This window comes from Linderina pennispora (genome assembly GCF_002104995.1).
Source record: "Linderina pennispora strain ATCC 12442 chromosome Unknown DL89scaffold_7, whole genome shotgun sequence".
Taxonomy (NCBI): Eukaryota; Fungi; Kickxellomycota; class Kickxellomycetes; order Kickxellales; family Kickxellaceae; genus Linderina; species Linderina pennispora.
Window position 1 is genome coordinate 978,347 of NW_024468255.1, and position 23,606 is coordinate 1,001,952.

Sequence of the window (23,606 nt, forward strand, 5' to 3'; positions counted from 1 at the left end):
AAGTGTAGTTGCACATCATTTATAGTTGATTACTCGTTCAGTGAACTAGCTATCAATCTCATTTCTCTTCAGCGTTGAATACTAGTCACGTGAATATCAATCATGCATTCAACATCTATAAGAGTGAGGGTAGCGCTGAAGCATTGATCAATTCCTATATATTTTTTCATCTCATATTGAATACATGATAGTACCATGCGTAGTTGAGCAACATTGTGAATGAGGTATTTATATAGAAGAGGGAGAGCAGCAGAGTTATGGGCAGAAATTTCACATCATTCAAAAAATGATAAGGTATAGAAATAACACTATGAAGCCAAAGTTAGTCAAAATTTTCCCTCTCAAATTTTTCTAGTTTTTTACTCTTGTATCAATATCATACGAAGTACGATATTTAGAGAACATTTAACTTCATACGTTTATACTATGTTAAGCCCCATCCAACATATAATGAATAGAAGTATCTACGTTATCTGATGATGAAGATATAGCATCAAAAAGTTGAAAAAAATTTTTGTGACTCAATTTTGCCGCTTAGTGTATTTGTTAACATTGGAGTACCAATCCATTCCCACACTACCATGCCAATATCCAAACCATACACTGAGCAGCAAAATTGAGTCACAAAAATGAATATTATCAGAAATCTTTAATAATTTCTCATAGGGATATGCGTTGCTCTTGACAAAATTAATTTGTGGTGTATGCCGTGCACTAATCTATTTCGTATAGTTGTATGCCTACACTGAGCGGCAAAATTGAGTCACAAAATTTTTTTTCAACTTTTTGATGCTATATCTTCGTCATCAGATAACATAGATACTTCCATTTGATATATGTTCGATGGGGCTTGACATAGTATAAAAGTATGTAGTCAAATGTTCTCTAAACATTGTACCTCGCATGATAACGAAGCAATAGTAAATAACTCTAAAAATTGGAGAGGCAAAAATTTGACTCACTTTGCCTTCGTAATGCTATTTCAATACCATATCATTTTTCAAATAATGTGAAATCACTACCCATAACTCTGTTGCACTCGCTCTTCAATAATAATATCTCGTCCACAACGTTGCTCAACTACGCATGGTACTATCATATATTCAATATGCGAAGAAAAATTTTGAAGGAAATGATCAACGCTTTAGCGCTGCCATCACTCTTATGGATGCTGAATGCATAGTTGATACTCACATGGCTAGTGTTCAACGCTGAAGAGAAATGAGTTTGATAGCTAGTTCACTGAAGGAATTATCAACTATAAATGATGTACAACTACACATCAGCTCACCTTTGAAGCAACGTAATTCGATGACATGATTTTTTTATAGTATCAGTATATAGATAAGTAGAGAGGTTACTACTGTGGCTATCTGCTCTATACTATGAGATGTCTATATGTAACCTCTGTGCCTAATGATAAGCAATTTAGTATGAATCATATATTTTGCAATTTTCTTAATCCCTCTTTAAGCAGCTCCTTCTGATCAAATATTCAATAGATCAAATCAGATGTACTTACTATACAAAATACATGTACTATAGGTAACAGTGAGATTGAAATATCTTAATGAATATACTCTATTCTGTGAATATTAGGAAGAAACCTAGATTCTAAGATAATCAGAAAAAGTATATTCTTAGTTTAGAGTAGTGTATCTCTATACAGCTATGGCCATTGCTTCCCTAGTTGAGGGGGATGTGACACACTGACCAGTGTGTATATGATGATATAAAATATACCTTGATTACATACCTATGATAACCAGTAGGAGGGTGCAAAGATTATGTCTAAAGAAGTCATTATCACATAAATGGCAATTTGGGCTACAAGTTGGTTAGATATGTATACTGTTTCTACTGTATGATGATCAGTGTAGTCCCCTAGATACGATGCACTACTCACATATAGGGCTTCATTATAAGCATGATCTGATAAAGACCAGAGGTCATCGTTTTTGGCACCTATGTGGCATTGGCCTAGGAAATTATAAATAGGTAAATAAATGAAACCATTTGTTTATGGCTAGTGAACTCGATGCCTGTGCGTATTGCTGCAGTCAAAAAAACCTATGGTGGCTATACTAGTTATTGAGAAAAAAATCGACGAATTTTGTGAGCAAAATTGAGTCTAAAATTTTTAATTTTAAATACTCAATTTCTCATATATTTCAAGAGCAATAAGCATGCAACTGCATGAAATAGATTAGTGCATGGCATACACCATGAATTATTTTTATTATATTCAACGAGCATCGTTCTAAGAAATTATTTAAGATTTTTGATGATTTTTATTTTTGTGACTCAATTTTGCCGCTCAGTGTATAGCTCTTAATATAATCGAGAAATTGACGTTATTTAAAAAATAGATACACTGAGCGGCAAAATTGAGTCACAAAAATTATATCTTCTGAAAATGTCCGATTTTGGAAAAAGCAGTAATGCGATACCCTTGATAGTGGGGTGTGCATACCACTTGCTTACAATGATGAGTATTGTTTAAGACTTATGTTCCTAGAATGTCCCACTCCCTAGAAATTGCTATCTTTTGAAAAAGCAGTAGTTTTTGGTAGTGCTCATTTTTGTCCTTTCCTACTTTCAACGACTAGTTTTATGCCCAAAACATCAATGGAAAAATTCAAAATTTCAGCCATCAATACAACAGCAATCTCTCTTCCACATCCATATCTCATTCCTTTTCTAGCTATGCCCAAAAAGCTACAATCAACACAAAAAAACATGTCCAATATCTTTTTAGCAAAACCCTTATCAACTTAGCAAATTGCATTTGACATAGGAGTCTCTCAATCCACAGTATCACGCATTGCTCAAGCACAATGTAGCATAGAGAGGAACTCCCATGCTGGTCGTAGTCGGCTGCTATCACCACATGATAAGATATACATATGTTGACTTGCTACTACTAGTGCATATTCCACAGTACCATAGATCTGACAACAGCAGGCTCAATACTCTGGTATGCACATCTAAGTGGAGATCAGTCAGAAATGGTTAGCTATTTAATAATTATTAATATTTTTATTAGTTTCTTGTTCAGATGCCAAATATGGTGCTTCTCCGAAACCCCCTTCGGCATCCTGAAAAATTTCAGTTGATACATAATTAATATGCTTCTACTGAGATAGAGGCTGCATCCCGAGAAATCAACTGAAATTTTTCAGGATGCCGAAGGGGGTTTCGGAGAAGCACCATATTTGGCATCTGAACAAGAAAATATTAAAAATATTAATCATTATTAAATAACTAACCAATTCTGACTGATCTCCCTTGTTTAGCTTCTTAATAATTCCTTGCATCTTTGATGTGATAGAGTTAAACCAATGACAATATGCTAGAGTATGCTGTTGTCATACATAAATACAAACTGTATAACAACTACTAACTTTATCAACAAGTGCCATCCACTGCTTTTCATAAGAAGTTGCAAATGTTCTGCATTCATTCATGAACTGAACTATGTTAAGAAGCAAGCTGCTATTCCATTCAAATGTTTGCATCTGAGAAGAATGTACAGTTAGTTCTATCCTAGTCAAGCCAGAGTTTCTGCAAGCATACAATGTTTCTCCAAAGTTGTGCAAAGTTGGCATTACAAATTCAGAAAGTTTTGAGTTAAGAGGATTACGAACTTCACCACTCTCAAGAAGCTGAATAAACTTGTTGTAAATTTTGTTCTTAACTCTAACATCTCCATTCTTTGTAAACCAGCTAATACAGTTAGAGCCAGACTTGCGTAAATCATCTACAACATCTTTCTTTTCTACTCCTCTTTCTAAAAGGAATTTATATATAATATATCTAGATGAGATATTCATACAATCCATTGTGATGTCATAATTTTGTAGATAAATTTTGTGATCAGCCATAGTGGGGGTCATTCCTGGACTTGTAAATTTTAGTAAATTACAATTTTGTTAGATAGATATTTGAATAATCGTTTTCAGAACTATTTTTAGCTACTAGATATTTTTGGAACAGATATTCATAATTGTTGTGTCCAGAATGTTTTTGTGTGTATAATTGATATTAAAAATACAAATATTTTTTTGCCATTTCACCCAAACCGCCATCGGCATCTTGGAATAGTTTCAGTGAACATAATTTCCTTGTTGTTGCTTAGCCACATCTATTGAGATATTGACTTTTGTTGCCCAATGATAATTAACCCCAAATATGCAAAGGTTTTTCTTTCTGGTTGAAATTATGTTCACTGAAACTTTTCCAAGATGCCGATGGTGGTTTGGGTGAAATTTATATTTCACTGAAATTGCCAATAGTTCCAGCATGCATAAATAGTTAATGGGCAGATAAGTATCTCTGTATAACCCCCAGTAGCAAACTTCACTGTTAACAAAGAACTAGCTATTGCAATGTTTAGTGTAGATACTTTGTAAATAGCAACTGGTCCATATTGCTCACTAATCTTGCTTCTAACATACTTATAACCAAAACCTTCTCCAAATACTTTATGCAATCTAATACTAGCTGACTTCTGCTTTACCTTTATATCTGATTCACTACATTTCTCAATAACAACCTCAACAATGAATGAGTCAACAAATATTTCAGAAGAATGCTCAAATCCAAGTTACTCTACACCTCTAGCAGTATACCTAGCATCAGCTACATCAGGCATATTTCTTCTTTCTGACAACACTCTTGTTAGCAATACTCGTAGTTCACTTTGGTTGGGGATAATTACTGGATTTGAATATTTTTGTATAATATAATTTTGTTAAATGGATATTAGAATAATCGTTTTCATAACCATTTTTTGCTACTAGATTTTTTTGGAGTGGATATTTATAATTATTGTGTCCAGAATGTTTTTGTGTATATAATTGATATTAAAAATACAAATATTTTTTTTGCCATTTCACCTAAACCGCCATCGGCATCTTGGAATAGTTTCAGTGAACATAATTTCCTTGTTGTTGCTTAGCCACATCTATTGAGATATTGACTTTTGTTGCCCAATGATAATTACCCCCAAATATGCAAAGGTTTTTCTTTCTGGTTGAAATTATGTTCACTGAAACTTTTCCAAGATGCCAATGGCTGTTTGAGTGAAATGGCAAAAAAAAAATTTGTATTTAAAATCAATTATACGCACAAAATCATTCTGGACACAATAGTTAATAATATCTATAAAAAAATAATTTGTAGCAAAAAACAGTTCTGAAAACGATTATTATAATACCTATCTAACAAAATTGTAATTTACTAAAATTTACAAGTCCAAGAATGATCCTCATACTCAATTCTGCCAACATTGAGAAGAGAACTAGATTCTAAGAAAATTAGAAAAGTAGATTCAGAGATTAGAGTAGTATATCTCCATACAGCTGTGGCTATTGCTTCCCTAGTAGAGGGGGATGTGACATGCTGACCAGTGTGCATATGATGGTATAAAGCTTACCTTGATTACATACTTAAGATATGCAGTAGGAGAGTGCAAAGATTATGTCAGAAGTAGTTTCTATTACATAAATGGCAATTTGGGCTATAAATTGACTAGATGTGTGAGCTGTTTCTATTGTACGATGATCAGTGGCATCCCCTAGATACGATGCGCTATTCACATATAGGGCTTCACTATGAGTATGATCCGATAACGGCCAAAATTCATCGTTTTTGGCACCTACGATGCATTTGTATAGGAAATTATACATGAGAAAGTAAATGAAACCGTTTATTCGTGGCTAGTGAACTCGATGCCTGGGCGTATCGCTGCGGTCAAAAAATCCTATGGTGTCTATGCTAGTTGTTGAGAAATAAATTGACTTTTTGAAAAATTAATTTGTAGTGCGTACCATGCACTAATCTATTTTATGTAATTGATTATTTCAAGTGCAATGCACATCGCCATGAGAAATTATTTACGATTTCTGATGATTTTCATTTTTGTGACTCAATTTTGCCGCCCAGTATACAATCACAGCTTTCCGCCCCGGTTTCACCGATGAGGTCAGACGTCGCACTGCAGCGGAATCTTCAAAAAGGCTAGCGCATGGCATTAGTAGTTTTCCTTTCTCTTTTCCTTTTTCTTTAGTTTTGAAATCCAAACTTATCCACACCCCCTTATTAGCACAACAGCCCATATTGGGTGTGGTCTGACCTAGGATTTGATTTCACTTTCGATGCTGTAGATATCAAAGAATTAAGGTTGATTATAATCCGCCTGATCACCATTCAAAGTGGTAAATCACGCGGCACCCCTGACCCTGATCAGCGATAATCGCTAGGGAGCATGCGGCACAGCGTAGCGGCGGAGGCTTGCATAGCGTGGTCAGGGTATAAAAGAGCAGCTCAAGGAACTGCTTTCTTGCACTCTGGTATTCACATAAGTTTAATATTTCCTCCTTCTCTCCCATAGCAACTCCTTTGCCACCAAAGTCTTTTATGCTTAGTAAACTAGCAAACTTTGCGCGCAAAACACTATTTAGTTGCACCTCAAGACAGCACTCGACACCTTCGCTCTATACACTCGGAGCATCACCGGCAAGCAGCACAACAACGCTTGCGCAATCGTTTGCCAAGAAGCAGCAGTACAGTTCAATTATCGACGCGACCATGGTTGAGACAGTGAAGACCGGCGAGCGGCTCAAGCACCTGCGGGAGCTGATGGCGGATCCCAAGTACAACGTCACGGCGTATGTTGTGCCCAGTGGAGACGCGCACCAGGTAAGCATTCAGAAACGCCTATGATCAGGCTTGGTCCCTGGTTTGAAGGGAAAGCGTTCCCACGCATCAGCGGGTGGGCATGGGAAATAGCATAACCTTTGCGGAAGTGGGTGCCGGGGGACTGGGCATCATTAGTGGGATTTGCACGGCGCAACGGTTTTCCCAGGACAAAACCGGACTGACCGGGTACCACTTTATAACAACTTGCATTGATTTTGTTCCCACGCATTCACCTTATGGTAGAGCGAGTATGTGGGGACGTGTGATGAGCGGCGCGGGTTCATTTCGGGATTCGACGGGTCGGCGGGATGCGCTGTTGTGACGATGGACAAGGCAGCGATGTTCACTGACGGGCGGTACTTTTTGCAGGCGCGGCAGCAGATGGACGACAACTGGACCCTGATGAAGCGCGGGCTGCCGGGAGTGCCGACATGGGAGGAATACCTGACCAGCCACCTGCCGGCGGGCACGCGCGTGGGAATCGACCCGACGCTGCTGTCGGCAGCCACGGGCAATGAGCTGAAGGCAGCGCTGAACAAGAACGGTTCGGGAGATCTGGTGGCAATCCCCGACAACCTGGTGGACATTGTGTGGGGCAACGACCGCCCTGCCCGGTCCACCAACAAGGCATTTGTGCATGACATCCAGTACTCGGGCGAGGCCCGTGCCGACAAGGTGCAGCGTGTGCGGGCCGAGTTGGACAAGCTGGGCGTCGACGGGCTGGTTGTGGCAGCACTGGACGAGATCGCATGGCTGTTCAACCTGCGCGGCAGCGACATCGCTTACAACCCGGTGTTCTTTGCTTACGCGCTGGTGACCAAGACAGACGTCACGCTGTTCATCGACGACTGCAAGCTGGACGACAGCGTGCGGCAGCACCTGCAGGGTGTCACGATCAAGCCGTACCAGGCGATCTTTGGTGAGCTGTCAGCCATGGCGGCGTCGCTGGCGGCCGACAAGCGCAAGCTGCTGGCAGGCGAGACGGCCAGCTGGGCGCTGGTGCAGGCGCTGGGTGAGGACAGTGTCAAGGTCGACAAGTCGCCGGTGACACTGCTCAAGGCCCTGAAGAACCCGGTGGAGCTGGAGGGTATGCGTCAGAGCCACGTGCGCGATGGAGCTGCCATGGCCAACTACTTTGGTTGGCTGGAACACGAGCTTGTGTTCAACGGCGGCCACCTGCGGCTGTCGGAGGTCGACGTGGCCGACAAGCTTGAGTCGCTGCGGCGGGCCCAGAAGGACTGCGTTGGTCTGAGCTTTGACACCATCTCGTCGGTGGGCGCCAACGGCGCCATCATCCACTATTCGCCCAAGCGCGGCTCCGAGGCGCTGCTGGACATCAACAAGATGTACCTGTGCGACTCGGGAGGCCAGTACCTGGATGGTACCACCGACGTCACGCGTACCATGCACTTTGGTACCCCCACTGCCTGGGAGCGCGAGTGCTTCACGCGTGTGCTTAAGGGCCACATTGCGCTGGACCGCGCTGTGTTCCCGTCGGGTACCAACGGCTATGCGCTGGATCCGCTGGCGCGCCTGCCGCTGTGGGAGCTGGGTCTGGACTTCCGCCACGGCACTGGCCACGGCGTCGGATCGTTCCTCAACGTCCACGAGGGCCCGCAGGGCGTCGGCATGCGCGATGCGTACCTGAGCGCTGGCTTCCAGCACGGCATGACCATCACCAACGAGCCCGGCTACTACGAGGACGGCAGCTTTGGTATCCGCATTGAGAACACCTGCCTGGTTGTGCGCACCGAGACAAAGTTCGACTACTCCAACGGCCAAGGCTTCCTGACGTTCGAGCCGGTCACCATGGTGCCCATCCAGAAGAAGCTGATCCAGGCCGGTCTGCTCACTCCCGACGAGATCAAGTGGCTTGATGCCTACCACGACAAGGTCTGGCAGAAGGTCAGCCCGCTGCTCGAGGAGGGCAGCCTGGGCTACGAGTGGCTCAAGCGCGAGACGTCGCCCCTCTGAAGATAGGTTGGCTGTGATTCAATAAACCTCTTGGCCTGTGAGATGCCGGCCAACCAGGCCGATCCACCGCAGGCTGCCCCAGCTCAGATCGCCGAGTGTCGCTGTCTGCAACGGCATGTGTTTCTGCAAGATGTGTTTTGCCTGTGGGCTGCTCTGGAGAACCCCGGTAATTTCGTGTGCTGGCGGTTGTATCCAGAACTGCCAACGCTTTCGGCAGTTTCACTGCCTTCTGAGTCAGCTGATTCCAGCCTCTCGTTTTTGTTAGTCTCCCCACACTTGGCCGCTTTCCAGCAACCACTGCACCTCCTTGTTCTTTCTGCCCCCTCTCCTTGCTGCCTGCATTCCGTTCAAATGTTCAAAATAAAATCCCTGCTACTGACGCTGGCGCTGGCGTGCGTGGCCCTCATATCGCTAACTGTGTACACCTACCGCGACGAATTCCAGAACCGCGACATAACAAACTTGGCGAATGAGCGCGATGCGTCAGCAGACAGCGGCGGGTTCTTCCCGAACCTGTTTGGCGGCTCCAACGACGGCTTCGACAGCCTGTGGGCCGGCGACAGCCACGTGGTGATGGGCAAGCTGGGCAACGAGACGTTGCGGGCGCAGCTGGGGCGGCGGACGTGGTATCTTTTGCATGTGATGGCGTCCCGGTACCCGACCGAGCCGACCAAGGACGAGGTCAGCGCAATGAAGAACTTTCTGTTCCTGATGTCGCGCCTGTATCCGTGCGGCGACTGCGCCCACCACTTCCAGCAGCACCTGAAGAAGCACCCGCCGGTGGCGTCGTCGCGCGACGAGCTCGAGCAGTACCTGTGTCGAATGCACAACACAGTCAACAAGGTGCTGAAGAAGCCGCAGTTCGACTGTGCCACCGTCCACGACAACTACGACTGCGGGTGTGGACCTGATAATGTGCGCTACAAGCCCGATGGCGCAAAGCCGTGATCCTGCTCTGGTCTGTGCGTGGCGGCTGGAGCCGTTGCCGGGCTCTCTTTTTCTGCTCCTTATCCCCTGTTCAATACATTCCTCATTATTGCCCACACCTGTTCCCGTATCGGCCTCGGCCGCCGCCTAACCTAGCCGCACTACCGCTGGAGTTCTAGAAGGAATGCAGCTCTATTCAAACCACTCTGGTGCCATCTTGGCACAAGAATAAATACGATGTTTGGCTGGGCCCCGACCAGACTCCTCTCTCGTCCCCCTGACATTCTCTCCCTCTCTCAGAACTTTTCCTTGGCTCATTACTACTGTTGTCTGCATTTCACACCATGAATTTCGAAGACACCCAGGTGGTGGTGCATGCGCTGCTGGTAGACGAGGAGCTGCCGCCGTACACGCCGTTCCAGCCGACGTTCCTTGGCGACGACCTCACCGTCCCCAGCGACACAAACTCACTGCAAATCCGGCGCCCTGTCTCGGGCAGTAGCAGCGTGCGCTCAGTGGTCGAGCCCACCGAGCTCCACGTAACTGCCAACGGGCCATTGACCCGTGCCACCCAGGTCCTGGACCCCACGCACAGCACGCAGCTGACATTCGAGGGCTTCGCGCAGACCCGTGTATTGCTGGTTGCGGACGAGGAGAACAGGTATGGCGGCTACCTGTTCATTGACAGCCGGTTTGAGGCAGCCCAGGAGCCTGCATGTGCGGTCCAGTGCGGCATCCAAGCTGATTACCAAGCCAGATGAGCGCATTCTGGAATTTGGTCTTGGCAACGCCCCGGCTGCTTGTCTGGTCAAGGCTGAGTGCAGAATTGTGGTTCCCAGCTCGGCCACGGTGCCGGCAATTCGCTTGAGACTGCCTGCCAACTCGCACCTGTCGGCCTCGGGAATCACTTGTACGCAGTTGGCGCGGCTCGACCTCGCAGCGGTGGCGTGCGTGGCCCGCCTACGAGACATGTCCCTGCACAGCCTGCGCTTGGCAGTGGCCGATGGCCGGCTAGATATCGAGCGCATTAGCGTCCAGGACCGCGCAGAGTTCATAGCAATCAAGGGCGAGCATACCATAGCCGAGTGCACCGCCGGCCAGGGAATCCGCATTAACGCGCCCGAGGGCAGACTGGAGATCAGCAATGCGAAAACCACGACCATGTCGATTTCAGCCAAGAGCTCGACACTGGTGGTCCGGGCCACCGCAGCTGACAAAGTCTCGGTGCAGACCACTGATGGGCCGGTGACCCTGGAGGACGTGACAGCGGCGACCATTGCAGTGGAGTCGTCGCATGCGCCTGTGCGCGGCAGCTGGACCGTGTCCAAGGCGCTGACCATCGAGGCAGAAGCGGCGATCGTGCAAGGCCGATTGACAGTGGCTGGCGACGACGCGCGGGTCCGGATAAGGACCAGCAGGTGGCCGGTGCGGCTGGCGGTCAGCGACGACTATACCGGCTACTTTGACATCCGCTCTGCCAACAGCATCGTCAACTTTGGGCTTGCCGGTGCGACATTCTACGAGTGCCACCAGTACTGGCGCCAAGGCGTCATCGGCATTGCTGCCAATGTGCTCGAGGTCGAGAGCACCAACTCGCCTGTTGTGATCACCACGCTCTAGTCGACCAAAGGGTGCATTGCGTCTTTGGGCTCTTTCTCCTCCGATCCTGCATGTATTTTTAGACTGTACCATTGCTGAAGAAATCGCTTTCCCCAATTTTCGCCAAGCCCTGCGTGTCCCTTGACTGTATTTGCCACAGCGATAATCGGCCCCTCTCCAGCGACATGCTGCTTCCCTTGGCAGCGCATACGCTTGATGCGGGGCGGACATTTGCGCTTATCTTGGCGACGTGGGAGCCACCTCTTGGCCCGGTCAAACTCGATGCGAATCACAACATATTTAACCCCACTCCGTTTCTGCACGACGCCTGTCAGCAGGCGCCTTGCTTTGAGCATCTCTTCCACCTCCCCTTACCTCCGCTGCTTCTTCATTTATACGCATGCCATGATGCCATCACCCAAGGACTCGTTTTTCGGCGTAGACAGCAAGCAAAGCGCGCACCCCTACGACGAACCCACACTAGGCACAGACGGAGCGATGGGCCACGACTACAGGGATATGGCGGGACCAAGCAGAGAGCTCCCGCCAGCGTACACAGAACATGACCCCCAGTCCCACGCTGCTGCGGCCGGGCCGCCGATGCTTCCTCAGCGCAACACAGCCCCCCTGTTCTACATGCCCCATACCATCTCGCGGAGCAGCACTGCTGCTGAATCCACCATGGCACCACCTGCGTTGCCCCACCGTACAGCTACCATGTCCCCGCTGGTGCCGCCTCTGCCGCAGCGCTCCACATCCACCCGCTCAATGCCAGTGTCTATCTCCCCGAGCAACACACCAGGGCCGACATTGGCACCGTCCTCAACTCACATCACCGATGCGTGGTCGACAGTGCTGGACGGTACTGAAATCGAGCTCAGGAGCCCCAAGGAGCTGCTGGCCACCCACGTGTTTGACTTTTCGCGGCCCATCTTTATCCACTCGACCCTGGAGTCGAAAGCCAACCTGACCATTATCGCAGACACAGAGCTGGCGAACCAGGACAGCGTCCGTGTGGCTGCCCACCTGGTAGGAAAGTCGTCGGGGATCCAGGACAGAGTCAATGTTGCTGTGCAAGTAAATAAGAGCGGCGAGTTCGACTTTTGGGTCAGCACCAGCGGGACGTTTTGGAGCAAACCGCCGCAGTGCCAGATCACCGTGTACATGCCGCCGACCGTGGTGCGTCCTCACCCAGGGATCCGTGCTGAGACGCCGTGCGGACGCATTGAGATGACCGCAGTCAGCAATATCGATTTTGAGTACCTTCGGCTGTACTCGAATCTCTGTGAAATCTCCCTGTCAAACATCACCTGCCGGTCGGCGCTGCTGGTTACAGGCAGTGCCAAAATCGATGTGAGCAATTCCAAAATCACCGATGTCCTAAAGGCCCACACGGTGGCCGACACGCTGGCTTTTGAGAACCTGGCTGCCGGCACCATATTTGCCATTACAACCAAGGGTGCTGTGTCGATGACCAACATCACTGCCGGCAGCATCACCGCCGAGACATCCAGCAGTAACATCAAGACGCAGAACGTCAACGCCGGCACTGCCTTCTTCAAGACCAACGGGGCCACCATTGATGTCAACGGTATCAAGGCCAATTCGCTGCGCATCGCCACCAGCGACTCGCGGATTGAGGGCAAGTGGACAGTCAGGGACATGCTCGATGTCAGCACAACCAAGAGACGCATCGAGGGATCCGTCGAGCTGACCGAGCCCCACCTGCCGGTCAAGATGAGATTTAGCACCACCGATGCCCGCATCAACGTCACACTGCCTGGCAACAGCTTCCGCGGCATCGTCGATGCGCGGACCGTCGACTCGTCAGTGTCGGTTGAGGTGAAGAAGAAGAAGCTCCGGGTCGTGCCTGAGCTCCACAAGCTGGTCGACGACAAGCCCTACAAGCGGGTAATGGTTGGCAGCGGCGTGCACGACTTTGCCGCAACCACCACGAACTCCAAGATTGATATAAAGCTTGCTTGAGCACCTTTACCTCATTACACACCTAATATGCCAGAACACTTGGCGGATCTGTGCAGAATGTATGTGCTTGGCATTTGCTTGATTTATCTGCGCCCTGTGCAGCAACCCTCCACTGCCGCTCGTGTCATGGACAGGCGGGTGCTTGGCATCCACCACAGGACAATAAATCGGGCAGCCGCCCACATCACCTCTCCTCTACTGACCCCCACCACACTGCATAATTTACCACCTCGCCCTGTCTACTATCCCAATACTCTGAATTTCAACTCTTCAAGTTGCGCAATGTTTGAGAAAAAGCCCTCGTTCGGACACGACAGCAAGAGCGCGGTGCCTATGGAGACCTCTGCCGTGGCCGCTGCTGGTCCATCGGCCCCGCCGCTGAGCCAGATGCCTCAGGCGAGTGAACTGCCGCCAGCCTACTCAGAAGTCGACCCCAATGCACCTGCTGGCGCACAGCAGCCGCTGCCGCCACCGTTTGTGCCTGGCAGCCAGACCAACCTGAAGGTGGACCAAAAGAGCTCATACGAGATGGTTGCAACCAAGGGCTTCGATTTTGAGCGCCCGCTGTTTATACACACCACGGGTGTGGCAAAGACCGACCTTTTGATCGAGCCCGACCCAAACCCCGACAACCAGGGCACGATGTTTGTGTCGGCTGAGGTGAGTGCGATGCAGGGAAAGCTAGAGGAGAGAGCAGAGTTCCAGGTGCACCTCAATGAGTACAACGAGTACGACTTCCATGTCAACGTCGGATGGACCTTTTGGAACATGCTCCCGGTCATGTGTCGCATCTTTGTGCGGGCGCCGTCGACCATTGTACGCGCCCACCCAGGTATCCGTGCCGACATCACCAACGGCCGCTTTGATATAGCCGCACTCAGCAACATTGGCTTCACGCGGCTCAACCTGAAGACAACCAACAGCAGCGCATCAGTAACCAACATATCGGGTCGTGACATCCAGCTCGCCACTACCAACGGCTCGCTCCGGCTTAGCAATGTCAAATCGAGCGAGGTTCTGAATTTGCGCACAACCAACGCCAAGATCGAGCTAGACCAGGTTGTTGCGCCTGCAATCACTGTTGCCACTTCCAACCAAGGGGTCAGTCTGAGCGACGTCACCGCTGACAGCCTCAAGGTAGAGACCAAGAACAGCTCGATAAAGAGCCGCAATGTGCGCGCTGGGAGCGTCGACATGAAGACGACAAACTCGTCTATCACCACCGACGGAATTCGCGCAGACTCACTTCATATCAGCACGACCAATGCCAAGGTGGAGGGCATGTGGGAAGTTAAGAGCGCCCTGGATGTGTACACAACCAACAGCCGGATCTCCGGCACTATCCAGCTGGCTGATGCGAAGGCGCCGGCCCAGATTCGCTTCTCGACGTCGAACAGCAAGATTGAGGCATTTTTGCCTGCTGAGAGCTTCCGCGGCATAATCGATGCCCGGACAAGTAACGACAAGGCCAATGTGCAGCTGGCCAGCCAATACGCACAGCCGCCAGAGCTGCAGCATATTGTGTCGGACAAGAGCTACAAGCGCGTCATGGTCGGAAATGGGCCGCATGGCTTCTCTGCCAAGACATCCAACTCGAAGATCGATGTGAAATTGGTTTGAGTATTTACCCACCAATAACAGCTAATCGCCCTAATAATGGAAGCATCCATCAAGAAGACGTCATGTCACCACTGACATGCGCAAAGACCGCTGCATCTTTGCATTTCTCTGGCAGTCCAGCATCCTGAGTGCCGAAACAAAAGCCAGTCCGCACCAGTTGCGCAGGGCCGTCAGCTTGCTAATTCCCGCAGCTTGCTTCGCTTCCTAGTCCTCGGCTCTACTAATGTTTGTTGCTGTTGAGAAAGTCTCCACTGCAATTCAAAAGCGATCTACCCTGCTCATGTTATTGACGTATTGGTAGCGATCTCCAATGTTGACGTCTCTCGCGTTCGGCAAAGGAAGGTGCGCCAGTCTGCCTACCGAGAAGCTAGAGGTGACGGACCTCGAGACTTTGCCCTCTTCGTCCTTTTTAAACCACCTCGAATACCCCTGTCTATTCTTCCGACTCCTATTTTTACCCCCCTCTATTTCCCTCCCTTCCCCTTCCCCTTCCCCTTCCCTTTGCCCGTCCTGTTATTCAGTTGATACCACCTCGCGGTTGTCTAAATACCAGGATATTTGGCCAAACTTTCCAATATTTCATTACATTTACGACTCTGACTATTACCTTTTATTACATAGAAATGAAGCTCGCTTCCTTTGCTGTGGTGGCTCTTGCCTCGGGTCTGTTGGCCGCTGCACAGGGCTCTCCAAAGCCAGATAACTCCCTAAAGCCAGCTGCCTGCACCACTGCTGGCGTGCGCAAGGAGATTCGTAGCCTCACTGACGCTGAGTGGAGCGTTGTCTCGAGCGTTGTGCTCGCAATGAACCGCGACGGCTGGGGCAGATGGTTTGCGTACGTGCACACCCAGAACTTCAACACCATCCATGGCAACTCGCAGTTCTTCCCGTTCCACCGCCGCTTCACCATCGACTACGAGCAGATTGCCCAGCGCTACAGCTCCAGCTTCTATCTGCCGTACTGGGATACCGTCAGCGACTACCGTGCACCGCAGACCTCAGAGGTCCTGACCAACAAGTACATTGGCGGCAATGGCCAGGGCGCCAACGGCTGTGTTTCGGATGGCTTCTTGGCCAATATCAATGTCGGCTACCCGAACACGCACTGCCTGGTGCGCAAATTCGACAAGGGAGATGGCATTATCAACTCGTGGTATGCGCCCGAGTACATTCTGTCCATCATCCAGCGCGACACCACCATGGCACAGTTCCGCCCTGACATGGAGATGAGTCTGCACGGCGCTGTGCACCTGGGCCTCGGTGGCGACATGATTGAGCAGTGGAGCCCGAACGACTTTGCCTTCATGGTTCACCATGCCAATATGGACCGCCTGTGGGACCAGTGGCAGGACAACGGCAACACCTGGGTCATGGACGGTGTCGACAACAAGGGTGCAAATATGACTATTGACTCGCAGATTCTCGCGTACAACGAGCCCGTCAGCTCGGTGATGCAGCTGGGCCATGGAAGCGCCTGCTATTACTACGACACCAACCTTCCTGAGGACCGTAACCTGCCGTCTCAAGCTTCTGCTGTCGCTCAGTCGGCCGTGGCCAAGGACAAGAGCAACAGCAGCAACGGCAAGAAGAATAACGGGGAGGATAGTGATGACAGCAAGAAGACTAAGCGCATTGTCCACCCGGCCAAGACCAACAAGCCTGACATTGACGACTTTTTCCGTGGCGTCGCATCCGATGTCGCAGCGGGCGTGCAGCAGCTTAACGAAGATATCAAGGACGGCCTCGAGGAAGTTGACCAGTTCTTCAAGGATGCCTTCAAGGGCATCACCAAGGGTCTCAGCAAGAGCCTCCACAAGTCTGCTCAGAACGTCGTCACCACCTTGCCGCCCAACGTGCTGGACAGGTGGTTCCCAAAGATGGCTGGCCTGGGCAAGGACATTGCAAACAACAAGGTTACAGGTCTCAAGCGCCCCCAGAAAGGCCCACAACATTGCCAACAAGGCTGTTGCTGCCATCCCTGCCCCGCCGACTCTGGGCAACAGGTGGGCAAAGATGCACAAGTTTGATGCGGCTGAGGTGAGGCGCTACAATGAGAAGGCCCGCCAGTTTGTGCAGGACCTTCAGGACGCTCAGTACGTTCCGCTCAAGTAGACGATGCCACGTTTGCCGATGAAACAATACATTTCTGCGATAGTCTATGGCGCCTGCATTTCGATGTAGAAACCCGTATTGTCTGTGAATATGAGCATCCTTTTTCTGGCGCCAGTGTGAGCCTCCATCCTCCTGCTGAGTTCCATGCATCCCTGCAATAATCAGACCGCGTGGTCCGTGTGACGGTCCTCGCGTTTACAGAGTGCATTGTCTGCTTCGGAGTTGAAGTGGATTTGGAATTGAAAGAATGTCTTTTCCCGGACATGTATGAATGCCGCTGCATATGCACAAGGCTTCCGGCCCAAAAATAGGTGTGAGGCCGGCGGCCGATTGTTGTGCCACCCGTGCGCGTGTGGTTCCATTTAAAAATAAGTGCACTGTTATTATCGGATTGTTGCAATGGTATATTATCACCCATTTTACATTGCGTGGCAGCTATTGGCATCAATTGGAGATATGCGCACTAGCACCACAAAGCAGCACAGGCGGCAGCCGAGAACTGGTGGCGAACATGAATGTCCCCAGACACAGAATCCCTCCCAGGACGATCGCACCGCTCTGAGAGGTGTGTGCGACGTGCTCCCAAAGATGGAAGGGCCGATTGCGAAGCCGGTTACCCCTCCTTGATACTGGCCGGCTGCGACCGACATGGCAAACCACAGACGCTGCATCGCGACCTAGGCGCGCCAGCGGTGACTGGCGTCATGGCGACTGTGAGCATCTGGTCGGCATCGCACAAAGTTAGACACCGTGCAACGTTCCATTGGAAAATGCCTCAGCCTCCAAGTGGCTCTGAGAGCAGAAAAAGGGGAAGGAATTTGAGAGCTTTTTCGGGCCATGGATGTGCCGGCGATCGCCCTTCTCCAACTGCCTGCTCGTGCATATGCTGGCTGCCAGACAGCTCGGCGAGCAAGCAGACAGGCAGCTGGATTTTGAACTATGGCAAATCATTGCAAGGCGTCGATCTCGACCTCTCACTCAACACGCTCTATATATAATGTGCGAAAACAAACACGCCCGATTCCGCGCGCCGGACGATTGGACATTATACCCACCACAATGGGCGTAGGAATGCAAAATCGATGCTGAGCAATTTGGCGTGCCCTCGGCGCTGGCTGGCCTGCACAGCCCTGACCCCCAGACCGCTACGGGCTGCAGGCCGGACGTATGCAGCCCAGGACGTTTATTTTTGGAGCCGGAAATCAGGCTGCACGTCCGTCGCTTTTATTTGCGAGCAAGGGAGCACCCGCATTCGCAGGGCACAGAAGGGGCGGCTATATAACGCTGCCCTTTGCGAGCCAGGAGGGTGCGTATTTTCCTGTCTCTACAAATCTATTTTTTCTTTTCTTTCCAACCCCTTTCGCTCTGTGCTTTTTGTCCAACCTACCTTTTTAGAAGGACAAGAAACCACACCACCCTAACGACAGCACCAAAAGCTCCTCTCTCTCCCTTTCTCGACTCCTAAACCCCTCTCTCCCTGCCTCCGTGCTTGGTGCTCCTCTCTTTCATTCATTCCATTTGCCGATATTGCTAGCCAATATCACTCTTGCGCTTTACATTATGAAGATTACCACCGCCTTCGTTGCTGTTGCTGCCCTGGTCGCCTGTCTGTTGACGGCCAGTCCGTCCGCTGCTCGTCGCAGTGGGTCCGCAAGGAGGTCCGCAACCTGTCTCCTTCAGAGCTCAACACTGTGAAGTCGACCATCACTGCCATGCAGAACGCGGGCTGGATGGGCTGGTTCGCCTACCTGCACTCGAACAACTTTGGAACGATCCACAACTGCGAGCACTTCCTCCCCTTCCACCGCAGGTAAGTGATTGTGCGCACATCCACGCATCGAGGCACAATGTACACAAACAGAAAAGGATGTGACATGCATGTATGAACCGTTCCCCGCACCTAATTTGATTTCAATTTGTCTGCCTCGCTAGATTCGTGCACGACTTTGAGTCTGTTGGTCGCCGGATCAACCCTGCGTTTGTGCTGCCCTACTGGGACGAGCTCCGCGACTACGCCAACCCGGCGGCGTCGGCCATTTTCACCAGCAACTACTTTGGCGGCAACGGCCAAGGCGCAAACCACTGTGTCACCAACGGCATGCAGGCCAACTGGCAGATGTCCTACCCGAGCAACCACTGCTTCGCGCGCCAGTTCAACAACGGCAACCGCATCAACGCCTGGTACTCGCCCGAGTATATCCAGTCGGTCCTGTCGCGCTCCAGCACCATGGCTCAGATCCGCGCTGGTATCGAGTACTCGCTCCACGGCGCCATCCATCTGGCTGTCGGCGGTGACATGGTGCAGATGCACAGCCCGAACGACTTCATCTTCTGGCTGCACCACGCCAACATTGACCGCCTCTGGAGCGTGTGGCAGGGATCCAACCGCATCTGGACCATGGACGGCGTCGACACCGCCAACAAGCCGCTCTCCCTCTCCGAGCAACGTCATCGCCTACAACGAGCCCATCTGGACCGTTCATGCAGCTCGGCTACAACAAGATGTGCTTCTCGTACGACAACGTCGGCTCTGTCTCGAACAGGCGCCGTTCGCTCGACAAGCGCAACGCCGTGTACTCGGCCACTGCCCCCAAGAAGTGCATCCCGCGCCCGGTCACCACCCCGGTCAAGGCCTACGTTCCTCCTCTGGTCAACGGCGTCTTTGAGAACTTCCAGAACATGACTGTCAACGCCGACAAGTTTGTTGAGACCTACGTCGCCCAGAAGCTGCCTGCCTCTGTCCTGAACAAGTGGTTCCCGACCTACACTGCCAACCCGTCCAACAACGGCACCACCACCGGCCCTGAGTACAGCGCCGTCCCCCTGCCGAGCGCCGAGGCCTCTGGGTCTGAGTCGGCCGAGGCCAGCGAGTCCGGCTCCTATGTTGCCCTCCCGTCGGCTGAGGCTTCGGATGTGTACAACTCGGCTGAGGAGTCTGCTCTCTACTCGGAGGACTATGTGCCTACGAGGACACCGAGGGCAACGCCCTGTACGGCCCTGGACAACGGCAAGGGCCCCGCCTACCCGATGCCCAACCCGTATCCCCTGACCCCTGCCTGGTGCGCCATGCACAAGTTCCCTGCTGAGGATGTGCACAAGTTCTACGCCGATGCTAAGGAGTTTGTGCGCGACATGAACAACGTTGGCTACCAGTCGCCTTTCGCCAAGGTCTAAAGATAGCTGCCAGCTGGCTGCACGCTGCAGTGCTTGCTATCTCTGCTGCCTCGCTTTGGCCCCACTGCTACCCACGTCCCCCTAGATCTGCTACAGGCCGACGAAAGATAAACGATCTACGATGTCCCCCTCTTCGCAAACATCGCTTGCCAGGCCTATATTTAGATGCACGCTTTGTAATCCGTGCCTATCTTGACGGCTCCGTCTGCCTGCATGTACGCAGTGGGCCAGATAATGACCCCTCCCCTCTCCCCCGCTCTATCCTAAATCCTACGTGTCATACTAGTTTCGAATTTCTGTTTTCTCATCTGACAAAAGTCTCGTTTACCATCATTTCATTTTTAACATCTCAATATATTTCTCCTGGGCTTACACACCGGACGAATTGGCGCTAATACGAGCCAGCGCACGACTAGGAAACAAGCTGTGTTGGTAGGCAAACAACCTTCTTGGGGTATCCGCTGATCCCACGCTTCTGTGGAGAGGGCTCTGCGCAAAACAACGTCAGTGCTGCTCCTGGTCTTGGCGAAAGCCGAAGATCTTTATGCACGGCCATGTATCGGCAAACCACCCGTGAAAGTGTTTTGATTTACAAAGAAAGTTTGCCTGCAACACTCCATGTCCGTTTTTGCCTTTACCTCCAGAACCGGTAAAAATCTATCGGGCCAGAACTCCGCATCAGTGAAAAGCTGGAATTGCGGGTGCATGGGAGGCGAACAATAGACTCCAGGGTATTTATCATCTACATACCGGACATGGCCGTGTCCATCGCCACGTGCGCCAATGAAGATGGCTGATGCGCCAATGTCCTCGGACAAGCCGCTCATTAATTTAGATTCAGGGGCGGTCGCAAGCAGTTCAGGGCTGAATATTATAGCGTGTTGGCCGCTCGCCGACGGTCATGCTAGACCTGAGCGGATATTAACAGCGTGATCTAAGACCAAGCAGACTGTGAATATGGCAATATATGTGATATGAAGAGGTGTGGGGAATGTCGAAACTGTGGATCTGTAGGTCAGAGGGTGACAGCGGGAGTACCACGGCTCATATAAAGTGCCTGCCACTAGCCTCTGCCGTTCTGATACCAAACACCATCATCAACATTTACGCCACCTACTTGAAACACACCGCTTACAAGATCACCACATTTTTGTCGACAGTGCATCTATATTGGCAGGAATGCAAATACTTTCGCTCCTCATCCACGTTTTGCTCAGCCAGCTGCTGATTTGCGCTGAGCGCAGCCCAAGGCTGCTCCAGCATCGCCGTTCGTCGGACATTCTGAGTTTGTCACCTGGCGAATGGACCGCATTGCTAACGTGGCTCCGCGCATGAATGACGAGGGCTGGTTCCAGTACCTCAGCTACATCCACAACGCCGAATTCGGCAACATTCACGGCAACGACATGTTCTTCCCTTGGCACCGCCGGTTCCTTCGCGACTTTGAAGAGATCGGCCAGCGCTATGACGGCGGCTTTTGCTGTTCCATACTGGGACGTCCTTAGAGACTACCGCAACCCCGCCGGATCGCCCGTGTTCTATCCGCAGCTCATGGGCGGTAACGGGTTCGGCGGGTGTGTGCCTAATGGCGTGCACCAAGGATGGACGCTATCGTTCCCAACAACCACTGCCTATCGCGCGCTTTTGACCGCGGCGGCGGCATCCAGCCTTGGTACTCGCCCGAGTACATCTACTCGGTGATGCAGCGCGACGGCTCGATGAACAGCTTCCGCCAGCATATCGAGTTCACCATCCACGGCAGCGTGCACCTGGGCATTGGCGGCGACATGAGCACGTACTGGAGCCCTAACGACTTCATCTTCATGCTGCACCATGCAAACTTGGACCGTCTGTGGCAGCAGTGGCAGAACTGGGGCCACCAGATGACAATGGACGGCCGCGATTCACGCGGCAACTGGGTTGGCCTGGGGAGCCCCATACCGCACTACAACGACGAGGTTGGCTTCTACCATGCAACTCGGCGTCAACCGCATGTGCTTCCAGTATGCAGGTGTCGGCGGCGCCCGCGCTATGAGCTTCTCAGTGTCGGATCGCAACGAAAACCGCCTGTCGCTTGTGTCAGTGCCGCCAGCCAACTCGACCAGCAGCACCACCGAGGCGAACCTGGCTGGACTGCCTGATCATATTCTGCGGAAGTGGTTCCCTAGGCTGGCCAAGGCCAAGGAATGATGAAGCAGCGCAATACCACGCGAACCACCATGTCGCCGAACATCAGCTCTGGCGGCCAGATGCTGGTGCCGCCCACAAAGCTCACTGACTCTTGGATCAACATGCACAGATTTGACCGTAGCAGCGTCAACAAGGTGATGCAGGAGGCGCAGGAGTTTGTGAGCGACATGAACTCGGTAAACTACCTCTCGCCATTCTGAGGGCGGGGGCATAGGCTATAATGAACGGAAACTGCTGAGCAGTTTTGATTGATTTCTTGTGAATATGCAATATATGCCCGAGCACATGCCATCACTAAACAGCCCACAGTCGCGCTACATGTGTCATTCGAGGATAGCATTGTCCACCCATTTTGCTGTCGCTGATATTGTCGTTTTTTTGTTGTTGATGCCTCCTGTGAGCAGCAATGGCCTGATGCCGCGAAATAAATGTCCGGTGATATTTTTATGAGCAAACAATGCGCGACTCCTATTTATAGGCTGGTTGAGCAGATTTTGCTTGGGGAGGAGTGCTTGAGCAAAAAGCCGCAAAGCAGTACACATTGCTGGCCGAGTGCTGCGCCAGCGAGCAATGCAAAACAGACCTGGCAATCTGTACAGCCAGCGAGCCATTGTGTATCTCGGACCGAGTACCACTGATGGCGACGCCAAGACTGCTCGGTTCCTGGAACCTACAGAACAATCGTCGCGGAACGGTCCCAGTGTGTGCGGTAATTGCCAGCTATTCAACAGAATCGCTGGATTGTGATTGTCCATGGATCGTTTGTGATTGCTTGCAATCACCAGCGGAGAGCGCAAGGCAAAACCAGCAGCAGTTGACTGAGGACACATTCCGCAGACCCCCCCTTTTGCCAGCACAATTACGTAGTTGCGGTGATGCCGTCGCCGTGCAAGAAGAGACACTGCATGTCCGATTGGAATCGGCTGCGCTGCTTCTTCACAGTGCTGGCCAGCCAATCCTTGCTGCCCAAGCGCGCGCTTCCAGGCAAGACACCTGCATAGCGCGGTGGGGGGAGGCTGGTGCATGGGCAATTATAGAGCGTGCTTGGTGAATCGCCACAGATATGCAGCTATTTGGCAGAGCGGCAGGATGGGACTTCCGCTGGCGATGTGCAAGGGCGAGCATCGCTCCCCTGTCCAGAAGGGCACCAGCAAAAAAGAAGTCGCACTTGTCCGCTCTCTCATGACCAGCGGCTGACGCGCACAAGCGGACACAGAAATAGAGGGTTATTTTTAAAAGCAAGGTCCGCAACGCCAGAATGAACATCCGTTTATCCCATTGCTGAGGAGGACAAAGGCTCAGGAACAGCCCGTAAGCGCATC

The 23,606-nt window shown here is 50.8% G+C and overlaps 8 protein-coding genes across 8 annotated transcripts; all 8 read left to right on the forward strand.

Moving 5' to 3' along the window:
- Positions 1-6,591: 6,591 nt before the first annotated feature.
- DL89DRAFT_223553 (Creatinase/aminopeptidase) lies at positions 6,592-8,676 on the forward strand (the record flags this gene model as incomplete). Its single annotated transcript, XM_040884645.1, has 2 exons — positions 6,592-6,702; positions 6,946-8,676. The coding sequence occupies 2 exons, from the start codon at positions 6,592-6,594 to the stop codon at positions 8,674-8,676; spliced, it is 1,842 nt and encodes a 613-aa protein (XP_040743485.1).
- Positions 8,677-9,249: 573 nt separating this feature from the next.
- Positions 9,250-9,624, forward strand: DL89DRAFT_275061 (FAD-dependent thiol oxidase; the record flags this gene model as incomplete). Its single annotated transcript, XM_040889253.1, has 1 exon — positions 9,250-9,624. One exon carries the CDS (start codon positions 9,250-9,252, stop codon positions 9,622-9,624), a length of 375 nt encoding a protein of 124 aa, XP_040743486.1.
- Positions 9,625-9,947: 323 nt separating this feature from the next.
- DL89DRAFT_293401 (uncharacterized protein) lies at positions 9,948-11,223 on the forward strand (the record flags this gene model as incomplete). Its single annotated transcript, XM_040890389.1, has 2 exons — positions 9,948-10,325; positions 10,357-11,223. 2 exons carry the CDS (start codon positions 9,948-9,950, stop codon positions 11,221-11,223), a joined length of 1,245 nt encoding a protein of 414 aa, XP_040743487.1.
- A 387-nt stretch (positions 11,224-11,610) lies between these two features.
- Positions 11,611-13,188, forward strand: DL89DRAFT_258013 (uncharacterized protein; the record flags this gene model as incomplete). Its single annotated transcript, XM_040885568.1, has 1 exon — positions 11,611-13,188. The coding sequence occupies one exon, from the start codon at positions 11,611-11,613 to the stop codon at positions 13,186-13,188; it is 1,578 nt and encodes a 525-aa protein (XP_040743488.1).
- Positions 13,189-13,470: 282 nt separating this feature from the next.
- On the forward strand, positions 13,471-14,808 carry DL89DRAFT_258014 (uncharacterized protein; the record flags this gene model as incomplete). The annotated part of the gene is made up of 1 exon (XM_040885569.1): positions 13,471-14,808. One exon carries the CDS (start codon positions 13,471-13,473, stop codon positions 14,806-14,808), a length of 1,338 nt encoding a protein of 445 aa, XP_040743489.1.
- Positions 14,809-15,431: 623 nt separating this feature from the next.
- DL89DRAFT_258015 (Di-copper centre-containing protein) lies at positions 15,432-16,835 on the forward strand (the record flags this gene model as incomplete). Its single annotated transcript, XM_040885570.1, has 1 exon — positions 15,432-16,835. The coding sequence occupies one exon, from the start codon at positions 15,432-15,434 to the stop codon at positions 16,833-16,835; it is 1,404 nt and encodes a 467-aa protein (XP_040743490.1).
- Positions 16,836-18,509: 1,674 nt separating this feature from the next.
- DL89DRAFT_166064 (Di-copper centre-containing protein) lies at positions 18,510-19,702 on the forward strand. Its single transcript, XM_040883733.1, has 2 exons — positions 18,510-18,730; positions 18,853-19,702. The coding sequence occupies exons 1-2, from the start codon at positions 18,633-18,635 to the stop codon at positions 19,601-19,603; spliced, it is 849 nt and encodes a 282-aa protein (XP_040743491.1). The 5' UTR covers positions 18,510-18,632; the 3' UTR covers positions 19,604-19,702.
- Positions 19,703-21,195: 1,493 nt separating this feature from the next.
- Positions 21,196-22,574, forward strand: DL89DRAFT_267951 (Di-copper centre-containing protein). The gene is made up of 4 exons (XM_040887730.1): positions 21,196-21,591; positions 21,643-21,652; positions 21,695-22,172; positions 22,263-22,574. The coding sequence occupies exons 1-4, from the start codon at positions 21,396-21,398 to the stop codon at positions 22,482-22,484; spliced, it is 906 nt and encodes a 301-aa protein (XP_040743492.1). The 5' UTR covers positions 21,196-21,395; the 3' UTR covers positions 22,485-22,574.
- Positions 22,575-23,606: the final 1,032 nt, after the last annotated feature.